Source organism: Urtica dioica, chromosome 10, assembly GCF_054948205.1.
Source record: "Urtica dioica subsp. dioica isolate 48M chromosome 10, U.dioica_male_clone48M_v1_H2, whole genome shotgun sequence".
Classification (NCBI taxonomy): domain Eukaryota; kingdom Viridiplantae; phylum Streptophyta; class Magnoliopsida; order Rosales; family Urticaceae; genus Urtica; species Urtica dioica.
Genome location: NC_142765.1, coordinates 14,856,681 through 14,875,243, shown reverse-complemented (window position 1 = coordinate 14,875,243; position 18,563 = coordinate 14,856,681). Strand labels below are relative to the sequence as shown.

At 38.2% G+C, this 18,563-nt stretch overlaps 2 protein-coding genes across 3 annotated transcripts; both read left to right on the top strand.

The window, feature by feature from the left end:
• Nucleotides 1–4,688: 4,688 nt before the first annotated feature.
• On the top strand, nt 4,689–8,583 carry NBR1 (ubiquitin-associated (UBA)/TS-N domain-containing protein / octicosapeptide/Phox/Bemp1 (PB1) domain-containing protein). 2 transcript variants are annotated; one of them, XM_089628585.1, is made up of 7 exons: nt 4,689–4,964; nt 5,500–6,644; nt 6,762–6,870; nt 6,999–7,244; nt 7,334–7,480; nt 7,575–8,129; nt 8,213–8,583. In XM_089628585.1, the coding sequence occupies exons 1-7, from the start codon at nt 4,941–4,943 to the stop codon at nt 8,306–8,308; spliced, it is 2,322 nt and encodes a 773-aa protein (XP_089484711.1). In that variant the 5' UTR covers nt 4,689–4,940; the 3' UTR covers nt 8,309–8,583. The 2 variants fall into 2 exon arrangements, with proteins under 2 accessions (XP_089484711.1, XP_089484710.1); XM_089628584.1 differs by having other exon boundaries at nt 6,762–6,909.
• A 957-nt stretch (nt 8,584–9,540) lies between these two features.
• LOC149383484 (serine/threonine-protein kinase STY13-like) lies at nt 9,541–12,583 on the top strand. The gene is made up of 6 exons (XM_089629126.1): nt 9,541–10,365; nt 10,453–10,585; nt 10,677–10,872; nt 11,239–11,363; nt 11,439–11,597; nt 12,013–12,583. Exons 1-6 carry the CDS (start codon nt 10,235–10,237, stop codon nt 12,334–12,336), a joined length of 1,068 nt encoding a protein of 355 aa, XP_089485252.1. The 5' UTR covers nt 9,541–10,234; the 3' UTR covers nt 12,337–12,583.
• Nucleotides 12,584–18,563: the final 5,980 nt, after the last annotated feature.

Below are 18,563 nucleotides of genomic sequence, written 5' to 3'. Positions count from 1 at the left end.
ATTTGCGAGTGATTCTTGTGAAAGAAACTTTCGTGGTTGCTCGAGTTCCCGAGGAAAGAAGAGACACGTGATGCGAGGGGAGACGAACGTTTCAACCTTCCTAAGGCTTCTCAACGTTCAAGTTTCTCAAAGGTTAGTAAATAAATAATGCTCTTTAATAGTTTTCATTTATATGTACTTGCTCTTTGTCTAGGTTAGTAAAATCGTTTTACTTGTTTTAAAGAAACATTTTAAATTCTACCGCCTGCTCGAAGCGTTAAATGTTTTCATAACCCTAGATCAATTCCAACAAAAGAATAAGTTTTATATTTAAATTTTAATGTTAGCAGGGGTAAAATGGTAACTTCATTAATCAAATTTAATTATGATGTCATATTTCTGACCTTTTTGAAAAAAAGTCCAAAAAAGTCCCAACCCTTTTTTTTACTCCTACCAAGAGCAATTTCCCCTTTAATAAATAAAGTATAACATTCTCCCACTTGACCAATGTGTCATAGATACCATATGGCTTAATAATAAACATAAGTGCGCATAGAATAAGATAAAACCATCATTATATCGATTCAATCATAAAGTTTCTATTCAGCATAAAAACTAATCAGAATCATAGCGGTTGTACGTCAATGTCGACATAACCCTCCGATGTATCACAATACTAGTTTCCCACCAAGTCCTTGAACCTTTCAAAATCATCAATATCAAGTTCATGGACCTCACCATCACCTTATGGGTTGCTCAAATCCATCAATGGAGAAAAAAGAGTATGTGAAAAGTGACAAGTGAGTGACAAAAATTATTAAACTAGAGAATGAGATAAACCTTGAGAAAAATGGTGGATTTTTCTCCAAAGCAAATAAGGTTCTTTCTCTCTCTAGATCTCCACACAACTACCTGATGTACAAAAATATAACAACAAAAAAAGGAAGAAATCAAGCTAAGAAAGCTTAGAAAAAAAAAAAGAAAAGAAAAAGGGGAAAAAGAAAATAGTTATCATCAGCACACTTGAGCCGGAACTCAAGGACGATCGGGAGATAACCGGGCAGGCTACAATCACCCAAAAAGATCACCGAGTTTCTTGAGCAATCGAGTTCTCCAAAAAGCTGGGTGGTTAATGTTGTGAGGGATTTTCCCATATCCGAAAAACATGAAAGCTCAACAAAAAAAACAAAGAAGCACAGTGAGCCCAGTCCAAGAAACAAAGCGGAAAGCCCCAAAGGCTCGAACAAAGGGAATAAAGCAACCCACTTTCATCTCAACAAGCGGCTCGCTTGAAGGAACTCGCTTCCATCTCAACAGGCGGCTCTTTTGAAGCAACCTGCTTCCATCTCAACAAGAGGCACGCTTGTATCAACTCGCGTCCATCTCATCAAGCGGCTCGCTTGAAGCAACCCGCTTCTATCTCAACAAGGGCAGCTCGCTTTAAGTAACCAACTTCCATACCCAACAAGCGGCTCGCTTGAAGCAACCTACTTCTGTCTTAGCAAGCGGGGCTTGCTTGAAGCAACCCATTCTCGTCTCCACAAGTGAGACTCACTTGAAGCAACCCCGCTTCCAACAGGGCATGGCTGGCCTCAACCCCGGACCCGGAAGAAGAACCCCGGTAAATGACGAATCTACCTCCAACTCTCATCACCTCATTATAAATATCTAAGACAAACACATGTCAATGGCGGACTTTTTCTCTCTCTAACTAGATTATGTCAAATTTTCTACTCAACCATTTATCTCACTAAAATCACCTTTGAGACCGAAATCAAGAACAAAGAGAAAATCAAAGCCACTCCACTCACACAATTTCATACAAAAAAGAGAAACAATCTACTTCCATTCTCTCTAGAGTGGGAGAAGAAAAGTTCATTCTCCCTCACAACCCAAGGCTTCCAATCCAAATTATATTTCCTCTACAAGAGTATCCAAGAACTTGAGAAATCGATTCTCATATTCTTCACTTGATAAGAGGAATATTTCACAACTAATCTCACGGATTTGAAGACACTTGACCAAGTTCTCTCACGTCACGTGTCCGTAAGTGTTAACCCAAAAAACGGCTTAGCAATAATAGTAGAGAATGTTTGCCTTATAAAAAAAATAAGAGGGAGAAAATGGCATCAGAAATACCTAATAATTTTTTGCTGGATACATATAACTACCTAATCTTTTTTTAGGCGACTAAAATACATATTGTTTACTTTCAATTTCACTGTTATTATCCACGCCGTTAGTTTTGGACGGAATGACACATGTAATGATCCGGTGTTTGTGAAAATGAAAAATAAAATAAAAGCAAAAGAAAATAAATAAAACTCATTTATTCTCTCTTTTGCCGATTCAATCTTCTTCCTCGTCGGCTATCCGATAAACCTTAAAGAGAAGCTTCTCGCGGTGTTGGTCACGCTAATCAGCAGAGACGCGGCAGCCAAATTCAAGGAAAAAATTGTCTTGACTGAGCTCAAGGAACCTGGATCCATCAAGACTTTATTCCTCACCGCTGAACAAGAGATCGCTAACCCAAATAATCTCTGTTATTCTTCTTGTTATAACGTCAAACCGAGTCATATTTGGTAATTTTGGAAACCTCGAGCTCTCTGAGAAAAACTCGCAGTGTAACGACACATAGAGCTCCTCCTTGGCGTGACGAAGAGCTTCGTTGCAGCAGAGACATCTGTGCCTTCCTTCGATCTCCGTCGATCCACCGCGCCTATGCGTTTCTCCATGGCATGGTTGATTCCATGGTGATGAGAACAATTTTTTGCAAATTTTCATCGAACACTTGGTGGACATTGGTCGATTCCATGTTAGGCGTGTGAGTTCTGGTGAGGTCAGCTCCTTAAGTAGGGGAAGAATAGAGGAAAGCTCATAGAGTCTACTGACATTGAGCTCTTTCTCCTATCGTTTGTGTTATAGTCTCGACCATGAAAAGCCTAGATGGCATGGGATTGGGTATGAGGACCTTCATTGTTGGTCTGAGGAGATTGAGTCCATGATCTTGAAGAGGGTCTCGACTTCATAGTTTGGAAGAAGCTAGGACTTGTCGTTTTTAAAGAGAGGCCGAAGAAGAAAAAGTAAAACGATAATGGATGAAGAAATATATTTTTTTTTGTTGGCACGGCATTAGTGTCGTGTGTTCACTGATTTATGTCAATTTTTTCATCATCAAATATTTATTTTATTAGTTTTAGATGTTTTTGTTTTCAGATTAGAAAATAATAATGAAAAATTAAAGAGACAATTAGAGCAGTTGTCCAATAGCTCACATTTCTTTTAAAAAATAGCCAAACTTTCATATTATTAGAGAAATAGCCTGTCAGACCGAAGTTAATTAAATTAACTGTTAATTAAACAATTAATTTAATTAATTTCAGTTTGGTGGTCTATTTCTCTAATAAAATGAAAATTATGCTAAATCCTTAAAAGAGGTAGAATATTGACTATTTTGCAATAAATACTTGAAAACTATATGATTGTCAAATCTGGACCGTTGATTTGAAATAAATAGTAACGGTGGAATTGAAAATTAACAATAGGTATTCTAGCCGCCGAAAAAAAATTAAGTAATTATATGTATACAACAAAACATATTAGATATTTATGCCGTCATTTTTCTAAAAAAAAAAAATTACTTTTAATTTTCTTTTAAAAAATAGTAAATGTTTGAGGTTCCAAAGTGCAAACTAAAACGGATCGTCTATAGTCTAAAATAGGGGTGTTCATGAGAACCGACAAACCAAACAAACCGATCACCCAAACCAAGCACTCTTTTCTAACCCGCCCCATTACAACCCGAAAATTTTTGGATTGAAACCAACCCAACCCGCAAGTGTTTCGGGTTGGTTTGGTTTTTGATCATCATGAGATTGAGTTGAACCAAACCAACCCGATCCCGTTAAAATAAAATAAAAATTTCTAAAAAAATGAAAAATGTTATCAAAGTAAAATAAAAAAAAATACACCATATGCTTTATGGTTTTAAAATAAAAATATAAATGCATTTTTAAATTAATTAATTATTTTGTAAGTGTATTTTTATGCTCACGACAGTTGACGAATAGATAATATAAGTAGACTCAATATGATCATAAAGACTTACTTATATTAGTTTCAACAACTCATTTTTTTATTATTTTACAAATTTTTCACGAGGTCTAGATTTTTATGGAGTGTGAAATTTGAGATGAGACATAATTTATTTATTCTTAGTATTTGCATGGTTTTTTTTTTTTTTTATGAATTTGATTCAACGATTCTATTTTGTATCTTTGTTGTGACAAATTAACCCGAGCAATCCGACTTAAACTACCCAAATAAATCAAACCAAACCAACCCGATTAATATCAGTTCGAGTTGGTTTGGTTTCAATACCATAAACGGTTTGGATTGAGTTATAAAAATAGCAAACCGAAAATTTCGGATCAGGTTCATGAAATGTACAAACCCGAATAACCCAACCCGATATACAGGTCTAGTCTAAAATTTGCTTTAAAGTCGAATAAAGTGAGATAAATACCGAATTTCATTTAATACCGTCGCCTACATAAACTATATATTTATTTAAATATTAATTTATCCTCTAGAATAAGGGATAATATCCTAATTTATGTCAATTTGTTTATGGATTTACTTTGTGGAGAAGGAAACAAAAAGTCAAGGAAATTTCTTATGCAACAAGCCGAGAGTATATTATATAATATAACAATAACACACACACATATATTATATAATATATATTATATATATGGCAAGAAGAAGCACAAGAGACTCACAAACGATCCAATTACCCGATATATTAGCAACCTTTCATATTCCATTTTCACTCCAAAGAAGAAAAAAAATTGCCGAAACCAAGGTCGTTTTAGGGTTTCGATTATAGCTCTTTTTTTTTTTTTCTCCTTCTTCTTTGTTATTATCGCTGTTTACAGAGACGATCTCTTGTTAGTCAAGCTATGGCGTCCACGATGGTGATCAAGGTCAGATTATCTTCTTATCTAAGATATTTTTTTCTGAAATTTTTGTTGTGTTTTGTATCTTTGTTGTTTGAACTGTGAGTTCTGATGAGAACTTTTGGTTTTATAATATTTTCGTTGATCGATTTTTAGTTCTTTTATCATGGTTCTAAAGAGTGGAGGCTCAGTTTGCTCTTTTTTTTTGGTCCTCGTGAAATCGGACTTTGTTCGTGTTTAGGTCATCGTCGTCGATTTCATCGCGATTAGCTATCATCTGTATGTTTTAATGCTCTGGTTTCCGTTCCCTGTGGAATCCGTGTCAAACCTATCACTCTATGCGTTATTTGCATGTTCAAGATGGTTATATTATATTTTAAAACATTTACACCATGAAAGTTTTAGGATTATATCGGATGAAACGTTTGTCATACAATATCTCGTGTGATGAAGAAGAATCGAATCATAAATTGACTATATAGTGGACGCTGTTTGTCTGTGCACCTGAATTATGTTTCTAATTCAGTATTGTAACTGTGATTGTTTGAATAATCTTTTACAGGTCAAGTATGGTAAGACGCTGAGGCGTTTCAACGCCCAGGTCAATGAAGATGATGAATTGGAGCTCAACATGGCTGCCTTGAGGGCGAAAGTTTCGAATCTGTTCAATTTCCATCCCGACGCAGATTTCAGTCTGACCTACCACGACGAAGATGACGATGTGGTGACCCTGGTTGACGACGAAGATCTTTGCGATGTGATGAGGCAACAGCTCAAGTTCCTGAAGATCAAAGTGCAGCTGAACAACAATCCCCAAGAGGGAAGATCCTCTGCTGCCAGATCCAGCGGAAGCTCTACTCCTCTGAGGTCGACTCGAGAACCAGTTAGTCTACGGGACATCAACCTTGCGATGAGAGAATTGGTGAAATCTGCGCCAGAACCCTTTCAGAAGGCGCTGATCAAATTGACTTCGAATCTCGCGTCTGCGAACCCGATTCCCCTTCACAAGAGGCTGGTCGACTTGACTTCGAATCTCGCATCTCCGAACCCGATTTTGACTGAACTAGCCGATGCCTTTGGGAAGATGCAGCTTTCTCGCGCCGCCGAGGATCAGAAGTCTAATTCCGTTGGTGAAACGAGTGCTGGCGATATGGCGGCTGCTTCTGGTGTTCTTCCCGTGACCCAGTCGGTGGCTTCTGGTTCGGAGGAGAAAGGCCAGCCACGAGTGTCTCCAAAACCAGCCGAGAATCCTGAGCCGGTTCCCAAAACTAACCCGGGTGTTCAACGTCCTTATGTTGATCTCAACAAGCTTCCTGCTGATTGTGGCGCGCCGTTCGAGCCTGTGTTCCTGAAGGCGGCATCTGTTTCTGGCCCTTCCGGCGATGGCAAGAAGGAGAAAAAGAAGAAGAGCAACGAAGCTGAGAAAGGGAAGTCTGGCTGGGGAACTTCCGTGACTCCTTTGCCTTCTCCGCTAGACAAAAGCACAACGTCAACTCTACGGGAACTCGATTACTTTTACAGCGGATGCCCTTTTGTTGCACCGCCACCCCCGGCGAGTGACCCGGCATCCAAGCCTCGTTTTTTGCGTCCTTGCTATCCTCACAAGAGGCATCAATCTGAAGCAACGAGTGGTATATTTCACAGGGGTATATGCTGTGACGGATGCGGTGTTCATCCCATAACCGGTCCTCGGTTCAAGTCAAAAGTGTACGACTTTTTTTTTTCCTTATCTCTTAATCAGGCTTGGGTTTTCATTCTTATGATGGTTCATTTAAAATATATTGTTCTGTTATCATGTTGAAAGAGCGCCTTTATGTCTTGCAGGAAGGAGGACTATGACCTGTGCAGTGTTTGCTTTGCGGAAATGGGAGATGTGGCTGAGTACACGAGAATCGACAATCCCATGTCGTATCGCCACCCATACTTCCCCAATGTAACACCGCCACCACCACCACCACCACCACATTTTTCAGTAATTCAACACTGTTCTACCAATTAACTCCATTACATGATATTACATCTATGTTAAAGTTTTTCTAAGTTCTCTTTTACCTTTTATAGGTTCCTAAGTTGATTCCTATGCGTGCGGTTCCGAACAATTATTTGTTTAAGCCCACGAAGTCAAAGCTCGACAGCCTTTTCGTATCAGATGTCACTGTGTTTGACGGTACAGTGATGGCTCCGTCTGCACGGTTCACCAAAATCTGGAAGATGAGAAACAACGGTACTGAAGCGTGGACCCATAAAATTCGACTCTTCCATATTGGGGGCGATAAACTCTCTCAGTCCGCGTGGGTTACCGTAGGGGTGAGTATGATCTTAATTTATTGCTGTAAAGTCTTTGCACTTATCGAGTTTGTCTATAATTATTTTGCTACCATCTTCAACTGATGCAGATCCCGCCGGAAGGGGTCCCCGTGGGTGGAGAGTTTGACGTGGCTATTGACTTCGTCGCACCCGAAACTCCTGGCCAATACATCTCCTACTGGATGTTGGCTTTTTATATGGAGAAGTTTGGCCAACGGGTTTGGGCTCAAATACAGGTACGTAATTACAGAACTTCCCTGAAGTATAACACCTTTAGCTTGGCTCTAATCAATCTAGTAACGTAAACCCATTTTTTTTTCGATTCGACAGGTTGACTCTGATCTGAAGGACGAGCCTTTCCCCCGAGTCACCACAGACGCCCCGTCACCCGGCACTGCAGGCTCTCAGGCTCCGGTCACTAAAGATGTTGGCCGCGAGCTCCCGGAACTCAAGAAGCCCATCAAGCCCGCGGTCGAGGCTCATCCGAATCGCGACATCGAGCAGAATTTCCCGATCAACGACAGCTTGCTCGTCGGCCACGGCTTCTCGGCGCCGCCTGTAGCGGCGGCTGCTTCGCCGAAGGTGTCGTACCCGATCATCGATATGACCGAGGGGCCCGAAGACGAGGTGTTCTACGGATCTTCCTCCTCGGCCGCGGTGATCGGCACGGCAGCCATGTCATCCTCTGCTCCTCCGGCGGTTCCGGCGCCGGAAAAAGACGCCCGCGAGGAAGCCCTCCTAAAGGAGCTCGCCGAGATGGGTTTCAAACAGGTAGAGCTCAACAGAGAGGCTCTGGAGATGAACAGCTACGATCTCGAGCTATCGGTGGATTATCTCTGCGGCGTCCTCGAGTGGGACCCCATTCTCGACGAGCTCGAGGAAATGGTGAGTTATCTATTTATTTATTTATGTACTTGTGTTAGATTAGATCGTTATATTTTGTTTCAATAACTGAGGATCATTGTCAGGGCTTCAACGACACTGAGACGAACAAGAAGCTGTTGGCAAAGAATAATGGGAGCATTAAGCGAGTGGTTATGGACCTAATCAATGGAGAGGAGTAGTAGAGACGAAGACGGACCTGTTCATCTCTTTCGCTTATTAGTATTAACCTGTGTTTTGCTTATCCTATAAATATAATATATGTTAATAATATTAAGTATAATTAATGGCGTAGATCAGACTTATGATAATCCCATCTTTTATGGATTCTCTGGAACTCTTTCCTCAGGAGACCATGCTTATCTCTATTTTCTATTATGCTATCTTCATGTGGAATTGAATGTTTCAGACACTTTTGGTATGATATATATTTCTATATGAAACTTGGCTCATATTATGTATGTTTTGGTGGTTGGTTTATATATTTCTGCGCATGCGTTTCCTTATTTAGTGAATTTGTATACCAAGGTGTTGCTTGCATGAATTTAGGGACTGGTTGTTTCTGGTTGGTTGTTGAATGACTCGTGCTTGAACGGCTTCTCAGGTCTTGTATTGCATGGCTGTTGAGGTATTTTATTCAATTTTATTGCAGTCAGAAGGCAAAAATATTATTGCTTATGAGATTGAGATTGAGATGTTTCCCTTTTTTGCTAGATTCACGTGTGTATTATTAGTCCCCTTTATTTTGTATGTATTTAGTGGTCTACTTCCGAAATTGCAGGGGACATTTTTTTTCCTCGATTTTATGAGCAATGTGAAAAAAATATGAAGTATCCTTGTGTTCTTATTTTTGGAATATAATGGTGGAATATTCTAATGGATCGCTCAGGTAACAGCCATATGTTATTTCCAAACATCATTTCACAAATTTGAGCAATAAATGCGAGCTCTTCTATGACCTTCCATTGATGTAAAATACTGAAAAATATATATCATGCCCTCCATTGACGTGGTCATTTTGAGGCCAAAAGTATATGCAAGTACAATGTAAGCAAACAATTCAGAGCTAGGGTGTGAAAGTGAATTTCGACCAAGTAACGTAAAGAAAGAGTGTTCGGTTTTACACACTTCTGCTGCCAAATAAAGAAAATAAAAATAAAAAACGCTAAAGCAAGCCTATTTTCTTCATTATCCAAAACAGTGCGTGGATGAGTAAGAAGTTGAGGCTAAAAAAGAAAAGAAAAATGGTAACTTGTTATAGAAGTTGAACAATAATGAGCAGCGCATCATCATGGCTCTTGGTTTTTTGCCTTGAACTTAAAGTCTACAAAGCAGAGACCTTTATTGAAGTGAAAAAATAAATAATAGGAGAGAGAGAATATTACTATATAATATAATAATATAGGAGCTTTAATTAATCAGTGGCTTTTGTCCCACGTTGAGACAAAGTCAGTATTCATGTGCCCTTTCAGTGTTAGTAGATCATAGCTTCTTAAGTGTTTTTTCTTTTATTTTAATTATCACTATATTTCTTGTATACATATTCATTTATATATACACTCTTCAACCCTAGAATCTCAATTGAACATAGACTCGATCTCTCCAATTCCCATGAATCTGTCAAACAGATCAAGAGTAAACCAAGTTCTGTGCCCACTTAGATTAATCTACTAAGCCCTAGGCTTCTCTCAAACAAAGGCAATCCCTTTGTTTTTTAGTACATATCTTTGGGCTTTGGGCTTATTTTGCTCTCTTTCTCTCTGGTTGAGAAACATGTGTGTTTTCATGCTTTTGCCTCCTAAACAATGACATGTAACAAGGCATTACCATCGTCATCATAATCCACCTGTGAAGCCATTGATCTCTACACTCTCTCGAGAGATGTGGTCAACGCAGAGTCAGAGATCGTTGCCTATGTGTAGTAGCTCATTCCTTCCCTCGCCACGTGTCAGCTTATCCATTCATTCCTCCCTCGTCGACGAGCGTTTCAGTGACTCTTCCTCTCTGGTTTCTGGTGTGAAATTCTCTATAAAGATGTGGTCTTCGTAGTTGATAATACTTGATCTTGGTTCAGACTCAGAGACACTGTAAGAAGGGAAAAAATAAAAATGGAATCTGAGGGCGAGTTTTACTCGCCTGATGAGCTCAGATTGGATGAGAAATGGCTTATTAATCCAAAACATCTCTTTGTGGGCCCCAAAATCGGTGAAGGAGCTCACGCCAAAGTCTATGAAGGAAAGTGAGTTCCTTTTTTTTTGTTTCTCTTTAATCACTGGTTGCTGGTTTCACTTCTCATCTAGATTTACAAGCTTGTGTACTGATTCAGATACAAAAACATGGCTGTTGCCATAAAGATACTTCACAGAGGAGAAACTCCTGAGGAGGTCAACAAGAGGGAAGGCAGGTTCGTCAGAGAAGTTGCAATGCTGGCAAGAGTTCAGCACAAAAATTTAGTCAATGTGAGATTTTTTATATTTTTTATTTTTAATTATAATGAATTTCTTTTTATTGCCGGAGAATTTCAATATCTGGTTGCGCTTTTGTGGACAGTTTATCGGCGCTTGTAAAGAGCCGGTGATGGTGGTAGTCACGGAGCTTTTGTTGGGTGGCACGCTGCGTAAATACTTGTTGAAGACGAGGCCGGGGTGTTTGGAAACTCGTACAGCGGTCGGATTCGCTCTCGACATTGCTCGCGCGATGGAATGCCTTCATTCTCACGGAATCATCCACCGTGATCTCAAGCCTGGTAATCTCATCGCACCATAGTCTATTGTCTGTTAAAACTGAATGATGATGAGTGACAAATACATTACTTTATAAACCTGTTTTGTGGGCTCTGATATCATGTTTTATGTCTCAAAAACCAACTGACACTACGACGAGCAACTTGTGATCTTATAGGCCCCAAAGTTTTATTTTTTAGTATGCACTTATAATTTTGTTTTGTGGAATCTGATATCGTGTTGACTATCGCGATATTTTATCTCAAACCAATTGAAAGTAGAAGGAGTAACTTGTGACCTTATAAACATATTACTAAGTCTATTTATCTTTCTGATAACATTAAGATGTAACGTGATTCATATTTTCTTATTTTGGGGTGTTGGTACAGAGAACTTGCTCATGACAGCAGATTATAAAACAGTGAAGCTAGCGGATTTCGGGTTAGCCAGAGAAGAGACGTTGACAGAGATGATGACCGCTGAAACCGGGACGTACCGTTGGATGGCTCCGGAGGTATAAAAATTTATATAACAATATATATACAGAACTGAATTTGGACTCAATTTTTTCTTTTTTTTTTTGGATTAGTTGTACAGTACTGTTACATTAAGACAGGGTGAGAAAAAGCATTACAACCATAAAGTCGACGCATACAGTTTCGCAATCGTCTTGTGGGAGCTCTTCCACAACAAATTGCCCTTCGAAGGCATGTCGAATCTTCAGGCCGCGTACGCTGCCGCTTTCAAAGTAAATTCTACGAATTGTTTTTTTTTACTGTTAAGTAACACATGTTTATCCTTATAAACTTTGTTAGTTCTCTTCATCTTTATCTTTCAAATATGACTCTTTTTATGACTTTCAATTGAATTTCTCGGAAATTATATACATTTTTTGAGAAAGCTAACCGAAAGTCATAAAAAAAAATGTCATATTTGACTCAATAAAACATTTTATGGTATAAACATGCGATTTCATCTGTTATTTCTAAAAAATATAGGAATTGTCGCCGATTATACCCAGAGGGTACATATGATATTTTTCCGTTAAGTAACACATAATTAACCTTATAAACTACGTTAGTTCTTCTTTCTTTTTTTTTTTCTTTTTTTTTTCTTTTCTGATGAGCTTTTGGTTTGACGAAGAGCTGCGTTTATGTTCTCAGAATGTGAGGCCGAGCGCGGAGAATCTCCCCGAGGAATTGGCGAGCGTGTTGACTTCGTGCTGGCAAGAGGACCCGAACGCGAGGCCCAACTTCGGGCAGATAGCCCAAGCACTGCTCAACTATCTCTACGTCGTGTCTCCGCCGGAGCCGGCGATTCCTTCCCGGATTTTCACTTCCGAGAACCTGGTTTTGGCGCCGGATTCTCCGGGCACGAGCTCGCTGATGGCGGTCTGTGACGGCGGCGCCGGAGAGACCCCGAAAGCCGGGGGTATGGTCGTCGACAAGCCGAAAGGTCTTTTCTTCTGCTTCAGACAGTGTTGTTAAGAGAAAAAAAAAAAGCTTAGTGAATGCCATAAGCTATATATAGTCTTTTGTCTTCCTTTGGATCTGAGCTCATCTTGTAGAACCAAAAGCTCTGTTTACGTACCCAAAAAAAAAAAAAAAAACTGTTTATTATTAACTTCTAATTACTCATATTTTATAAATCATAGTAAGCTTTCTTTTGTAAATTGCAGATGACATTCTTTGTAATGTTCTTAACGAGTCGAGCCATTATGGCTTCCTTTAAAAATGTTGTCTTTTTAATAAGAAAAAGTACATTGATGTTTTCCCTTTTAAAATAAGCTAATTAGATGATTACTGAATTGATTATAAGTTGATTAATCTGCTAGATTTTTGTGATGCGGTGCCACATTATCTCAAGGGAAATTATGGGAAATTATGGGAAATTTTGGAATTTTTATGGCAAACTGATTGACATAAAGTTGGTTTTTGCATGTACGTGGACCTAAACAGATGCTAAAGATGATTGTCTAATCTAACAATAAACAAGAATCATGTGTCACATTTTGAGGAGAATAATTAATCATTCTCTTATTTCAAAATTCAAAGACAAGATCTGTCCCTGCTGATTGAGCTGACATAGACAGCCATATTGGCAGTAAGCTTAACAGTAACAGATATTTTTTCAGCCAAACTCTATAAAGTAGTAATTATTCTGCCAAAGAGTATTAATTCAAGTTAGATTTGGTTAAGTTCATTTGAAACTTTTTAATTTGGAATAAATCAACATCATCTAGAACAAAGAAGAGATACTTATTTGATGCAGTAATTTACTCAAGAAAGCAACTTCCAATATTTTTTTTTTTGCTTTCTTCTTTCCAGCTTAACATTGAGAATTAGATGCTAATCTTATCTCCACCAAATTAAGAATAAATAATAAAAAAAATGTGTCGCTCGCGTCTATAAAACGCGACTCCTTGGATAGTTTCTCAATCAACTCATAGAAAAGAAAAAGAAAAAGAAGGAAAGAAATGGCAAAGAGGCAAAGCGATGTGTCCGAAAGCATGTCGACGAGCGATTACCACGAACACATAATGAGGCTTGTGAGGACTCCGAGCGTGGCAACCACAGACGTGCCTCGCTATGGAAATGCTCCGATATTTTTCAGGGATTCCAACAAAAACAACATCAATGCTCGCAACAAGGCCGAGAAGGCGGACGAGAATGCGAAACTTCTCGAGGACAAGAGCGCGCCGGGGTTCGATACCTTCAAGTGGAAGACTTTCCTTGTCAAGTAAATCGAGATTATGAGCACGCAGATGTTGCTTTGTTGTGGCCTTTTAGAGTCTATAAAATAAAATCAAAATAATGTTTGTGTTTGTGTTTGTGTTTGTGTTTGTGTTCTTCTTCTGTGTGGTTGTTCTTGTTCATGAGATAACATGTGAAATTATATGAAATAAAATCTCTTCTTGTTTTCATTATCATATCGAAGATAAATTCTCAAATCTCCATTTCTTTGTTTTATTTCATTTTTTTTAATTATAAAAACTACGTCTAGTATCTCTAAGATAAATTATTTTTATTATTGTAATTATATACTAGTTAGGACTCAACTCGGGAATTGTTTATTGATTTAAAAAAGAAAAAGAAAGAAAAAGGAATGGAACTAATAACTTTATTAGAAAGTCGAATGAAGAACTTTTACACTCATTTTCAAGTGGATATAGCAAATTGATGACTTATCAAAGGGAAAGACCAAATAAGAGCATGCTATTGAAGACGATATTGTTTATATATTTACAAAAAGCGTTAATGAAGTTGTTTAAACTTTGACACATTTTGTAGAATCGAAAGTAATATGTTGTCAAATGTAAACAATGGTAAACATTTTTAAGAAATAAGTAAACCATATACAATAAAATAATATAAAAAGAAAAAAAAAATTATCCATGTGAGATTCAGTTATGTCTTTATCATCCCATCTCATAAGCTCCGAACCGGAGATTTTTGTCGTGGCTGCGATTTCTTAAAAATGGTATAATATTTTTTATCAATAAACAACTTGTCAAGCGCAAAGATCAGTGCCAAACCCCTAGAAATATCATTTAACAAGAAGGTAAAGATATTCGCAGGGTTTGATTGGAGCCCATAAAATGCGAGAGAAAGTGAAAATTTAAGGAAAAATTAAAATTATATGTTGTGTTCGAAAGTGGCAAAAAATAGAGAGAGAGACTCGCATGTACAAATTTGGATGAACATTAAACTTTTCAAAGAAAATGGAATCCCCTCTTGAATTATACAAAATATGAGAGATTTCATTTTCTTCTCCCTCATCTCTTTCAGGTTCTAAACACACCCTTGAAAATCAGAAAAATCAAATACGAGATAGGTTTCATGTTATAATACATTAGGCCAATCCCTAAGTAACTCGAAAAAACAAAATCCATAAACTCTGGTGATAACAAAGAAATTTGTATTAGTTCAATTTTTTATGAAGGCCGTCAATGACACAGTCTTTGTTTTAAAAAAAAAAACTCATTTATTCCTCATGTCCCAGTTGCAGCAGCCCGCGAGAGGTGTTGTCTTTGTTGCCGCCCTATATTTTTTTTTTCCTCCAAAGAGCTTTTGACATTAATTAGAAGATCTCCCAAAAGGATCAAGAGGAATACTTGGTCAAAGCTTCAATCCCCATAAGAGCCCGACTTACGAGGAAAAGCCTCCACAACTAAAGAAGAGGTGCTCAACTGTCTCAGAGCCCCGCAATAATGGAAAGAGAAAGTTCTTGTTTGTGATCAAGTGTAAGTATATGGGTCACATGACCCAATTTTATCGAGAGTATATAAGCAAGACCATAGTCAGGGGACGAAGTTATGAATCTAAACTAAGAGGGCTAATAGGTTCAAAAAAAAAAAAAGTTCAAAGAGTTGATTTGTAAATTTTTAAAGTAAAAAATAATAAGAAATAAAAAAAATTAGCAAAAAGTGTAGAAAAAAAAAAAATTGAACGCGGGCCATAGCCCCCTGGGCCTATGCTAGGTTTGTGCATGATCATAGCTATTTTTTTTTTTTTTGTTAACAACCATGTTTCTTTTAAACAGTGGTGTTATTGTTGGTTTTGTTGAATAGTTTAAAAGGTCCTTAAGTTAGGCCCGACTGAAGGGTTGGGTTTTGACACCTTTAGCTAACTATCGATTTGAATATCAAAAAATTGGCTGCTTAAGCCACGGAATGTGTAGCAATTTAAAATTGGCCAACCTTTCATTAATATGCTGTAAATAGTCATATTGCTTACGTGACAGCTTATTAATTAAATTAGGTTTACACTTTTGCCCTTATTTAACTCGCAGAAACCGAATAGGGAAGTTTTCAAATTTGAAATTTGAAATTTCCTGCAGATTTTGAAAATTAATAGCCCATTTATTGTTATGTTTTTGGAAGTTTCTAGCGTTGACTTTAGGTAAGTATCTATTTTCGTGGTTAAACTCTATAAATATATTCTTCATTTATTGATATTATTTTGTCTTCCATATATTCATAATTTCCAGAATTTTCGTGCTCAAAATATTTCCAGAATTTTTTTTTTCAATTCAAATATACTGTAAATATACTGTAAATAAGCTTCTTATTTACAATGAATATACTGTAAATATGCTTTGTATTTACAATGAATATACTGTAAATATGCTTCTTATTTACACGAATATACTGTAAATATGTTTTCTATGAACAGCAACCAAAAAAAAAAAAACTGTTCTTCTTATTTAATCATATGTTTGTCTCTTCCTACGCGGACCTCGGAGGTCACCGGCAGCGATGGTGACTTGACCGCCATCAAAATGGCGGTGTGAATCTCCAAAATCGGCTTGATGCTCAAACATGACCGTCCTCCAATTGTCGATTATCCTTTCGGCGCCAGAGAAGAAGATCGTCACTGCTTAGATCGCACAGCCTCAACGAGATCGCGGCAAAGATCGGATAGTCGATGGACTCGGGCTGGAGACTTCTTCAAGACTCCACGCCTTGGATCTCCTCCGACCGGCGGGCCTCCAAGTCGCCACGCTCCTCCGCCGCCGTGCCCTAGGTCGCCGCGAAATCCCTACCTAGAACCTAGGTCACGCCCTAGGTTGTCGCGCGCCTCATCCTCGCTTGCTCGCGGCTTGGATCTTGGATCGGCTCGTGGTCGCTCAACAACGCTCGTGGACGCTTGGATCTGCGCTTCCCAGCCATCGCCGGTCGCGATCTCCTTCGCGCGCGCTCTCCGACGGTCCGACGCGACTCGATCTCCGCCATCGTCGGTCGCGGCTTCCCTCGCGTGCGTCGCCAGCCACTCCAGCTTGACCCGGTCGAGGATCTCCTTCTCAGGCGCGGCTCGAGCACCAGCCTCCATCTGCGATGGACTCGTCTTCGAGGTCTGCAGAAATCGCTCCAACAGATTCGTGAGAGGATATTATCGTTTGGGGTTCTTCTTTTTTTTTTATGGAAATTAATGTGGGCGGTTGTGTGTGAACGCATTTACACGGTTTTAATTACTTCCTAGATTTTCGCGAGCATTAATAACGAAATATTTGAGCTGATTAATAACGAAACTGGGCGGGAAAAAGAAAAGGGTAGTCTAGTCAAATTTTGGCTGTTAATAAATCATCCGGGCTATTTACCACTTATTTACAGAACGTTAGCTAAAAATAAATTGGCTATTTTCAGGAGGCTACTTAGCTTAATTACCCTTTGAATATTTGTTTTCCTCATGAAGATCACATGATCAGAAGACTTTGATATGAGATACTCTACGTCAAGCAGTGACGGAGCCAGGATTTCAATCAAGGGGGGGCAAATTTGAGAAATATTTTTTAGGAGGGGCATTATTGAAAAAAAACTTACAAATTTGGGTAAAAAACATAATTATTAGTAAAATTTAGGGGTTATAATTATAAAATTTAGGGGTAAAATTATAAAAAAAAAAGTATAAAAATTTGGGGTTAAAAAAATAATTTTCAAAAATTGAGGGGGGGCATTGGCCCACCCTGGTCTCCACCTAGATCCGTCACTGACGGCAAGCGTGTTGATAATCTTCGATATCACATTCTCATGGACGTACTTGACCATAATCTACCTCTCGACCGGTGCTCTCTTCAATTTGGTGTGTAACTTGTATGTCACTCCATTTGTCGGGTGTCGAGTGCTAAAAATAAATCCGAGTCTCTAATTCCTCGGATATGGTAGAAACCAAGGATTGAAATCTCGCGCGAGATGGGGGTATCTCGCGCGAGTTCTCGTTTCTCGCCTAGGTGCGAGAGCGAGATGTTAATAACTCGCAAAATTGTTCGTTTCTCGCGATATCTCGCCATTTATCTCGCGTTTTGAAAAAAAACGAAGTTACCTCATTTTCTCGTTCAAACGAAGTTAAAAAATGAAAAAAAATCACCCAAAGCAAGATCTGCAAAAGCAGCAAAACCATCGTTAAGAAAAAGCTCTGCAAATCTCTCATTTTCCATCGCGAGATCTGCTCTCGTCTTCCCGCGCCGGTCACGTAGCTGTCCAACTCCAACTTCGCCCAAGCAATTCCTCTATCCCGCATGGTAACTGTAGATCTTGGTTTTGAATTTTTTTTTATGCAATCTAGTGAACTTCCGTGTGTGACTTGCTCAAAAATCAAGCTGGAAACTTTTTTTTGGTAGCTTAGCAGAAGAGAAGAAGAAGTCTTTGCAGATCTGTAAAAAAAAATGAAAAAATGAAATGAGGAAGAAGATGGTTCCGATTCATAAAAGCAAGTGTGGTTGCATTTTGTAATGATTTTTTTTTTAAGCAAGTGATATCATTTTATAATTACTTTTTTTAACAATTTTTGGGAAGTGGAAAGGAATGGAAAGTTGGATTGTTGGAAACGTGGGCTTGGTCTTGGTTTTTAATATTGAATATATCATTATTCACATACCTTGATGCTTGCCTTGCATTAATTATGCAAGATTCATGCACGGAACCAAATCAATAACATTGACTTTTCAACAAATAATAATAATAATGATAATAATAATATTAATAACCCATTAAATATGCAATCTTTAAAATGTTTTTTTTTTAATTCGAATTTAAATCATTATGTTGTTGATTTAGAATTTAGATGTAATTAATAATTAATTTGATCTAAATGTAATTAATTTTTTTTATTATTTATTGCTTGTTTGATCTAATTCTTAGTTAGTTGTTATTGTCACGTTGTTCGTTATTGTTAATGTGGATATATTTTGTTAATTCAGATTTAATAGTTGAAGA